The sequence below is a fragment of the Octopus bimaculoides genome, chromosome 7 (genome assembly GCF_001194135.2).
Source record: "Octopus bimaculoides isolate UCB-OBI-ISO-001 chromosome 7, ASM119413v2, whole genome shotgun sequence".
Lineage (NCBI taxonomy): Eukaryota > Metazoa > Mollusca > Cephalopoda > Octopoda > Octopodidae > Octopus > Octopus bimaculoides.
In genome coordinates this window covers 43,158,887-43,169,214 of record NC_068987.1, presented here as the reverse complement: position 1 = coordinate 43,169,214, position 10,328 = coordinate 43,158,887, and the positions used below count along the sequence as shown (strand labels likewise).

The window sequence follows — 10,328 nt, the reverse complement described above, 5'->3', positions numbered from 1 at the left end:
CACACACACACACACACACACACACACACACACACACACCTTTCTGAAAATGTTTGCTATTTTAATATAATTTGTTAGAATAATTTTCAACATTCAGAGTATTCTGTATCTGGAAATTATATAAATATAGAAAATAAAAAAAGAATGTACTTCATTTTTGCTTCACATTGTCATCAGATATAGTTAAATCGTTTATATAAGAAATTGGGAATTAAGCTCAAGATGCCAGAAGCAGAGTCATTTTGAACTTCAAATAGTGAATAAATGAATATCAGAACTTACATCTGATTGAACCCAAAAGAAATTGTTGTCTACTGGACATTTTACTCGATCACGACCCCTGTAAAGGAAAATTATTTAATTGACTGAGGAAAGTTTCAATTGGTAATATAAAGAGAATTGCAGATTGGCAGAACTGTGAGTATTAGACAAAATACTTTCTGGAATTTAGTTACAACCCTTTATGCTGTGTTCAAATATCACTAAGGTTAACTTTGCTTTTTATTTTTTTGAGGCCATCATCATTTAATGTTCCTCTTCCATGTTGGATGACTCGAAAGGATCTGATGAGCCAAAAGACATGGCTTTTACAGCTGGATGCCCTTCCTAAAGTCAACCATTTTACAGTGTATAACTGGCACCAGTAATAGTGATGCCACTAAGTTACTAGCAAGACAAGACCCCCACAACATTTTAGCTGGGGTATAATACTGAAGGAGATGGCTTTATACTAGGTGTTGAGAGGTTAAAGTATGATAGAGGCACAGGAATATGTGTATTACTGTAGAGGAGATACATGGCTACCCAGGGTGGAAAGTGAGGAAAAAAATGGTGGTGATGAAGTGTCAGAGTATATCCTCAAGGTATAAGAAGGTGAACGTAAGAAAAACAGAGATGATTGGAAAAGGTGGACAGATAGGTAAGTTCATGAGTATAAAGAGAGTGACAGATAGCCAGAGATGGAGACCTAGTTGAATGCTGCAAATGAGGAACAAGAGTGTAGGTGTGGTTGATGCTGAATTTTAGGTTGGGAGGACCTGTCAAGCATTGGAGCCAATGTAGTTGATTTACCACTTTCTTACAAAATTGCTGGTTTTGTGCTTAAATTATAAATGGTGGTGGATTGGTAGAATCTCTAGTGTGTGGGACACAATGCCCTGAAGTATTTCATCCAGGTCTTTGTGTTCCAAATTTAAATTTGCTGATTATCCTTCAGAAGTTAAGTGCTAGGGGTCAGTGTAATCAATTAACTCCCCTAAAAAAAATTACTGGTTTTCTATTAGAAATAATTAAGGACAGTGGATTGTCAGAATTATTAGATTATCAAACAATCTGCCCCGAGGCATTTCTTCTGGCTCTATATTCTGAGTTCAAATTCAGATAAAGACAGTTTTACCTTTCATACTTTTGGGGTTGATAAAAACTTATCTCCTCTCCTCAAAACTGCTGGCCTTATGCCCAAACCAGAAACAATTATTGTTATTACTGTTATAAGAGCTGTAGGTCGATGGAATTGTGTCAGATAAAGTGCCTTGTAAGAGGTGGTTTCAAAAAGTTCCCCAGATTAGTTATGTTAAATAAAAAATAACTTTACCTAAGTTTTAACATCTCCTTCAAAATAGTCACCTTGTGCAACAATACACTAGTCCCCACCTTCCTGATACTTTTCGAATCTGGCCTGGAGATCATTTTCCATAAGCAAGTCAAGGACCTTCTGCAATTCACTCTGGATTTCGACAATGGTGTTAAAACAGTGACCCTTGAGCTGCATTTTTATCTTGAGGAAGAAATGGAAGTCCACAGGGGCTAGATCTGGTGAATAGAGTGGGTGTGGAAGTGATACCATGATTTTCGTGAGAAACTCCTGTGTGAAGAAAGCTTGGTGACAGGGTGTGTTGTCATGAAGAATCCAATTCTTTGCATTCCACAAATCCAGTTGCTTTTGCCTAATGTCCTCCCTCAAATGCTTCAAAATGTCACTGTAGAAATCTTGAATGATGATCTAGCCCTGGGGGATAAATTCTCAATGCAAAATACTATGGATGTCAGAAAAAAAAAAAAAAACGATGAGCATGCTCGTGATTGAGCTGCAGCTCTGTTGTGCTTTCTTTTCAAGAAGATGAAAGGCTCTCCCATGGTGAATGCTGCTCCCATGGTGATGATCCTCGACATGAAGGATGGGTTATCAGTGTCATACTGATGGAGGTCTTGACAGACGCCAATGCAATGCTCTTTCTACTCAGTGGTCAGCAGGTGGGGGACAAACTCAGCAGAGACAAGCCACATGCTCAATTCAGATGTTAAGATTGCATGCAAGGATCCATACAACAGACCAGTAACATCAGCAATGTCATTGATTGTCATCTGATGATCCTCATTCACGAGCTGATGAATTTTCTCCCCATTTCCAGGGGTGATGCTCATGACAAGTCTTCCAGGGACGTTCTTCTGCTTTTGAAGTGCCTGTGCCACTTGAAACATTCCATATGATCCATTGCTTTGTTGCTGTAAGCTTACTGAAGCATGTTCAATGTCTTTGTAGCAGACTTCCCAAGTTGAATGCAAAATTTCACGTTGGCTCTTTGCTCTAACTTTCTGTCCATGACAAAAATAACAGACTACAGCTTACATGTGATCACAAATTTCACATGTTACAAAGTAAACACAGCAATATCACTCGACACACCGCCTCATGAAGGTCACTGCTAGCTGTCACTGCACACGCAACCATGTGCTGCCATCTGTTGGAACACTACAGAACAAATCTGGTTTCTTACATTGAGGTCAACTTTTCCTCTCATCCCTCTGGTGTCAATGAAATACCAGTAGAGTACTGGTAGAGGGTGGGGTGGGGTGGAATTATAACCCCTCCCCTCAAAATTGCTGGCCTTGTACTGAAATCAGAAACCACTTATAAAACTGTAGACAAAATTACAAAGTGTCAGACAATGATTTGCATATTTAGCTACTTTCCTTTATATTCTGAAATGAAGTCAAATATGTACTTCATCCTTCCCGAGCCAATAAAGAAAGTGTTGGAGTCTATATAATCAACTATGGCGAATCTCCAAAATAGGTGGCCTTGTATCACTTTTAGAAATCCATAATGTTGCATCTCTTGAATAATATAAATTACATGCAATATATGTGTAAGTGCAGGTGAGGCAAGAAGCTTGTTTCTCAACCACCTATTTCTGGTTTCAGTCCCACTGTACAGCACCTTGGGCAAGTGTCTTCTACTGTAGTCTCGGGCCAACAAAAGTCATGTGAGTGAATATGGTAGATGGAAACTGAAAGAAGTCTATCATATATATAATTTAAAGTAAACAGAAAATAGAGAAATATTGATCAACAACAATTGACTTATTTTTTAATTCAATACAGACTGCATCCCATCTAACAGCTGTTTCTGCTTCCAATGTTATATGGAAGCACAAACAGCTTACTTTAAATTTGATTCCTGATAAATTCATGCTTATCTTTGTCATTAGCTGCAATCTATGAGCATAATATGCTTGCAGATGTATGTCCACTATTCCCAGAAACAACCTCGCTTTCAATTTCCTTGCTAACTTTGAACTCTGTACCTTTCTCAATTTATGGCATGTGCTCCAGGCAAGAGCTTTCCTTGCTACAATGTCTTTTTCAGTACTATGTGTCCATGCACCAAGGTATTTGAAATTTTCAACTACCGTCAGTATCTTACCATCTCTCACTTTCACTGACACAGGCATTTTGTGGTTGAAGTTCTGTTTTGTTTGCATTACAGTACAATCCTACCTTCCCCGATTCCTGTTCTAATCTGCTCAGCACCTCAGGTGCTTGATCTATCCTCTCTGTTAGTAATGCCAGGTCATCAGCATAATCTAGGTCAGTTACTATTACCACTTGATGCCTAAGTATCTTCATCATCATTCCTCTATGTATTGAATCAAAAGCCTGTTTTAAAGTCTACATAGATAATGATGGCATTCCTGTTATGGCTCTTAACTCCTTCTGTCAATCTTCTAGGTTCGATAATGTGAGATGTTGTTGACTGTCCTGATCTGAATCCATTTTGACTTGGTTGCAATTGTTTATCTATCTTAGGTTGTATTTGGTTAAGTATCATCTTGTTGACCATTTTTGCAACAATGGATGACAGACTGATTCTTCTATAATTCCAAGTATCATTTAGGTCTCCAGTTTTAGGCAGTGGTAGCAATTCTATCTCAGACCATTGTTCTGGCTTCTCATTGTCATTTAGTAGTTTGTTTGCAAATTCAAGGATGATGTCTAAATCGCATCTTTTTAGTACTTCTGGTGGGATGTTGTCAGGACCAGTTTGTTTTCCTGCTTTCAGGTTACTTGTAGCGCTTTCTATTTCTTGAAACATGGATGCTCACTAAAGCATTGTAGAATCAGTTGGACGGTTCCAAGGATGCTTAGAATGGTATGCAATGTCTCCTGAAAGAGGCATACAACAAACACCAACTTATACCAGAGACTACCAAAAGTAACATTGAAGATACAGCATAGAAGGTTGAGGCTAGCTGGACACTGCATCAGATACACAGATGAAATTGATAACAAGCTAGTGCTCTGGCAACCAACAGAAGAGAGAACCAAGAAAGGAAGGAGGAAGACGACCTATATCAACAGCTTGTTGGAGGATACTGGTATGGAAGGGGTACAGGAGCTGAGGACCATTATGGAAGATCGAGATGAATGGGGAAAACGTGGAAACAGTCTTGGGGCGTCCTATGGGACGACCTAGTGGAGATATGTATGTCCAGGGTTAACATAGGTAATCATACCGGTAGTATAAGGGATACTTTTATCCCTTAGACAGTTATCCCAACCTCTAACTCTTCTAACTTTATATATATGTGTGCATGTGTCTGTGTCCCCCATCACTGCCTGACAACCAGTGTTGGTGTGTTTGCATCCCCGTAACTTGGCAGTTTGGCAAAACAGACTGATAGAATAAGTACTAAGCTTAAAAAATAAGTCCTGGGGTTGATTTGTTCAACTAAAACCCTTCAAAGCAGTGCTCCAGCATGGCTGCAGTCAAATGACTGAAACAAGTAAAAGAATAAATTCCAGACAGACATTTCTTTAGAATGCCTTTTAGAATACTAATTATTATTATCATAACTTGTTTAGTTATCTATTTAACCACAAAGTTTTGCTTATTCTGTGTTATAGCAAAGTTATGAAATCCAGTTGTTCAATTCTGTTTACTCTTGCTCTGAATCTCGAAAATCCCATCTCTTCATTTGTTTGTCTGTTACCCACTATCTTATACAAAAGTTCCACTCTTTCCTTGACTGTAGCCCTAATTCTTGAAAATTTCACCCCTCTCCCAGTTTGTTACTCACTTGCTTTACCATGCTGATTGTTAATTAGTGGCTTTCACTTTGTATCCATGCTTCCTCAGCTTCAGCTAGGGGATAGGGTAATTACAATGTTTTGTTGTTCTGTGGTGTACCCTCCCAACCCTTCCAACTGTACCGGAAGTCATTCTCCTAAGCACCTCTATCAGTTAGCTATATAGAATGCTTCCCCTCCATCCCTATCTAGTGTCTATCTCCTGTTAAATGCAGTGATTATGAAGCAAATATAATGATGGTGAAGTGTATGCAGGTTGAAGCCTATTTGCATGTTTACGATGTCTGTCAAACGCACATGCGAGCTTTCTTTTCAGATGCATAATGCTGCTGTCCCCCATCCCAGGGTCTCACTAGCCCACACCTTTCGTGACCTAAGAGTTGGCACATTGAAAGGTAGGTCTGGTGAGATTATTGAAATGCTTAACAGAGGTGTTTAGATTTGTGTTGCATCCAGGAGGTAAAGTGGAAAGGAAGTTCTGCTAGGTTCCTCACAAACAAAGAAAATAGGCATAGGATTTTCTGGGTAGGGAGCAGTGACAGGGTTGGAGGCGTGGGTGTACTCCTTGTTGAGAAATGGATTGATAAGGTAATTAAGGTAATCAGTGTGTGTGATAGAATACTTAAGCTTAGACTAGCGCTGCAACATGGGATACCAACCATTATCTTGGTCTATGCCCATCAGCCAGGGCTACCTGATGAACAGAAAGAATTATGACACCCTCTTGCAGACTACCTTGTTGATGAATGACAGGGACCTTCTCTTTGTGGTTGGCGACTTCAAAGGGCATGCTGGACAAGATCCAGGGAACTTTCATGGTGCGCATGGTGGCAACGAATTTGGTTCCTGCAATGAGGAAGGAACCAGGCTACTGGAGTTCTGTGATGCAAATGATCTTATGATTTGTAATACTAAGAAGCCTGCCAGTCACCTGTTCAGGTACCAGTCCGGTGGGTACACTAGTCAGATTGACTACATTCTCGCCAGGAAATGAGAAAGATGGTTACTTATAAATGTCAAAATTTTCCCAGCTGAAGAATGCACCCTTCAACATAGGTTAGCAGTTAGCAACTTCAGGATCAGGGTTAAATGGCTGCTCAGAAGATGACCAGCATGGAAAAAAAGGGTCTGGAAGTTTAAGGACCCTCTGAATGGACAGAGTTAGAGACGTATCACTTGAAGCTTTTGACAAACAAAAGGAGGATATAACATCAAAATGTGGAGGACAACTGGAGGTCCCTATGGGACAACCTGTTCAGGGCTACTGACCAGATCTGTGGTTGGTGCAAAGTTCCCTCTCAACCCAAGGTGACATAGTGGTGGAACAATGCAGTTGACAGGGCCATTAAGAAAAAGAAACAGACATGGAAGGACTGGAAGTGTGGTTGTAGCAGGGAACTGTATCAGATAGCCAGAAGGGAAGCTAGGAGACAGGTTTATTTAGCCAGAGGGGAAACAGATAAGAAATTTGCCATTGTTCTGTGTCATGAGGACCAGAAACTAAGTGTTTTGAATTGCAAGATAGTGTGTGAGAAAAAATCGTGATGACATAGGAGAGAAATGAGTCCACAATAGATGATGGCTTACTTGCATTTAACGAGGCTGCAAAGAAAGAGACTTGGAGACACCACTATGAAAGGTTGTTAAATGAAGAAAATGAATGGGAGAAAGAGAGTCTGCCGAATGTCAACCCAACAGAGGGACCAGCTATCTGAACTGACAGTAGCTTGGTAGATAAAGCAATTAAGGGTATGATAACAGGAAAAGCCCCCAGCTCATCATAAATCATCACTGAGATGCTTAAAATATCTGGCAGTGTAGGCTATAGTCTAATCACCCCTATAGTTAACCAGGTGATACATGAAGGAGTCGTACCCAATGACTGGTGTAGCAGCACCATAGTCAACTGCTACAAAGGTAAAGGTGACACGTTAGATAGAATTACAGAGATATCAAATTGTTGGTTCAGGCGATAAAAATCACGGAGAGGGTCATAGCCTAACTAATTAGGAAGAGAGTTAGTTTAGGTGAGATGCAGTTTGGATTTGTGCAAGGGAGAAGCACCACTGATGATATATTTCTGGTAAGACAGTTGCAGGAGAAATTCCTAGCCAAAGATAAACCTCTGTACTTGGCTTTTGTCGACATGGAGAAAGCCTTTGACAGGGTCCCTTGATCCCTTATCTGGTAGGCAATGCAGAAACTAGAAATACATGAGTGTTTGGTGAGAGCTGCACAAGCCATGTACAGGGATGTTGTTAGTAAGGTGAGGGTTGGCAATGAGTAGAGTGAATAATTCAGGGTACAAGTAGAGGTTCAAAGATCAGTGTTCAGTCCCCTCTTGTTCATCATAGTCCTCCAGGCAATGATAGAGGAATTCAAGACAGGCTGCACCTGGGAGCTCCTCAATATTGATAACTTTGCTCTAATACTTGAGTCACTACCAGAACTAAAAGTTTCAGGTGTAGAAGCAAGGTCTAGAATCGAAGGACCTTAAAGTTAACCTAGCAAAAACCAAAGTCATAATAAGTAGGAAGGCAGACAAATCACAAATCCTGGTAGAAAAGGCGTAGGTAGAAATTCCATAAGATGTATCTGGTGTAAGCAATGAACCCATAAGAGATGCAGCAATATCAAAGGAAGGTTAACTGGGAAGATAGTTTGCATGTGTAGAAGATGCACAGGTGAAATAAACCCCAAAATGTACGGGAAACATTCCATCACATGCCAAGGGAAAAACTAGAAGCTCCCATTACCTAGGTGACCAAGTCAGTAGCAGGGGAGGAAGCTCTGGTAGTGTAGCTGCTAGAATAAGAATAGGCTGGGTAAAGTTCAGAGAGCTCCTACCTCTGCTGGTAACAAAGGGCCTCTTGCTCAGAGTGAAGGGTAGACTGTATGATGCCCGTGTTTGAACAGCTATGTTACACAGTAGTGAAAGATGGGCTGTGACTGTTGATGACATGCATAGGCTTGAAAGAAATGAAGCTAGAATGCTCTGCTGGATGTGTAATGTCAGTGTGCATTCATGACAGTAGGCACCCTGAGAGAAAAGTTGGACATAAGTATCAAATGTAGTGTGCAAGAGAGACGACTGTGCTGGTATGATCATGTAATGTGTATGGATGAGGACAGCTGTGTGAAGAAGTGTCATGCCCTAACAATGGAGGGAACCAATGGAAGTAGACTCAGGAAGACATGGGATGAGGCAGTGAAGCACGACCTTCAAACTTTGGGCCTCACAGAGGCAATGAAAAGCGACCGAGACCTTTGGAGATATGCTGTTTTTGAGAAGACCTGGAAATCCAAGTGAGATTGTAATCATGGTCAATGCCAGTGTTGCATAACTGGCCCATTTAAAAGCACCCTACAATCATTGGCCAATATGCTATGCTTGTGAAGACCTGTTGAATCGATTCACAAATTGTAGTCATGGCCAATGCAGTGCCGCCTGACTGGCACCCATGCCTGTGGCATGTAAAAAACACCACTTGAGCATGGCCGATGCCAGTGCCGCCTGATTGGCACATAAAAAGCACCATTTGAGCATGGCCGATGCCAGTGGCACCTGATTGGCTGGCTCTCATGCCAGTGGCACATTAAAAGCCCTCACTACACTCAGAGTGGTTGGTGTTAGGAAAGGCATCTAGCTGTAGAAACTTTGCTAAATCAGACTGGAGCCTGGTGCAGTGTCCCAGCCTTCCAGTTCTCAGTCAAACCATCCAACCCATGCTAGCATGGAAAGCAGATGTTAAACGATGAGGAGTAAAAATTACACTTCACAGATTATTCTTCCAAATTCCAGTATTTTCATTTATGTCAGCATAGGAAATAATCATATACAACAAAATAGGCTGGATGCACTTCCTACTGCTAATTATTCAGCTTTAAAACACTGGAAAGAAAAACTTACTTTGCTTATCTGGGAGTCGTGACTTTTTTTCAAGAGCACAAATCAGTGTTTATAGTATGGTTTGAACTCACAACTGTGTATCCAGTAATCCAGCAACATTAACTTTTCAACTAGTATGCTTTCTATTAAACTATAAATATAAAATAGAAATTTGATCCTTACGCAATAACACCAAAAATACATTTCTTACAGAAACGATGGCCACATTTTGTCTGCATTGGTTTCGACATCAAAGCTAAACAGATGGGACAAATGAATCTCTGATTTACATTCTTTAAACTTAATTCAAACTCTTCATCAAAAGTGTGTGACATCATCTGCAATAGCAAAATATAACAATCTAAAGCTGTGATAGCTTTTAAGACTAATCATAAGATTTAGATTCATGGTGTTAAACTGACAAAAGAAGCAAATCACCTTTTAATAGTACTTTAGTAAAAATCCCAGAAGAAATGGTATGAACTCCTAAACAATAAGATGAAACACAGTAAACAGGAAATTTGTCTGGAATGGTTTGATCTTAGACTCAATGAGTTAACAGTTAAATGCTTTAACAAGGCAACTTTTTAACCACAGTGTCAAATTAAAAAGACAAGATATTTTTAGAATATTCTATTAGCATGCCCTATATAATGGATCTGCTCAACCAAACAATATTAATTATAAGTCTCAGGAAATTAGAAATCGAAACCATTGCTTCAGTCATCAAATTATCCATCATAAATAGAGCAGCAAGCTGGCAGAATTGTTAGCATGCTGGACAAAATGATTAGCAGCATTTCATCTGTTTTTGCGATGTGTCCCAATTTTAGTGAGGCTGACTTTGCCTTTCACGGTCAATAAAGTAGCCCTTTCATCCTTTTGGGGTCAATAATGTACCAGTCAAGCACTGTGATTGATGTAATTGACTAGCCCACTCCCCTAAAAAAAAAAAATTCCAGGCCATGTGCCAATAGTAGAAAGGATTATTATAAATCTAAATATTACTCCGGTTCTTAAATTCAAAGTTAAACTACAAACCCTGCAATGCTCCTATATATATATATAT

The 10,328-nt window shown here is 39.9% G+C and overlaps 1 protein-coding gene across 1 annotated transcript in view; it reads right to left on the bottom strand.

Annotated features, from left to right (window-relative positions):
- The window catches only part of LOC106883380 (TNF receptor-associated factor 6), a 33,508-nt gene that overhangs the window by 17,735 nt on the left and 5,445 nt on the right, over window positions 1-10,328 (bottom strand). Inside the window, exons 2-3 of the mRNA XM_052969412.1 lie at window positions 9,443-9,597; window positions 283-340 (exon numbers count right to left, since the gene is read on the bottom strand). Coding sequence (XP_052825372.1) covers window positions 283-340; window positions 9,443-9,597 — 213 coding nt within the window. The remainder of the gene's footprint in view (window positions 1-282; window positions 341-9,442; window positions 9,598-10,328) is intronic.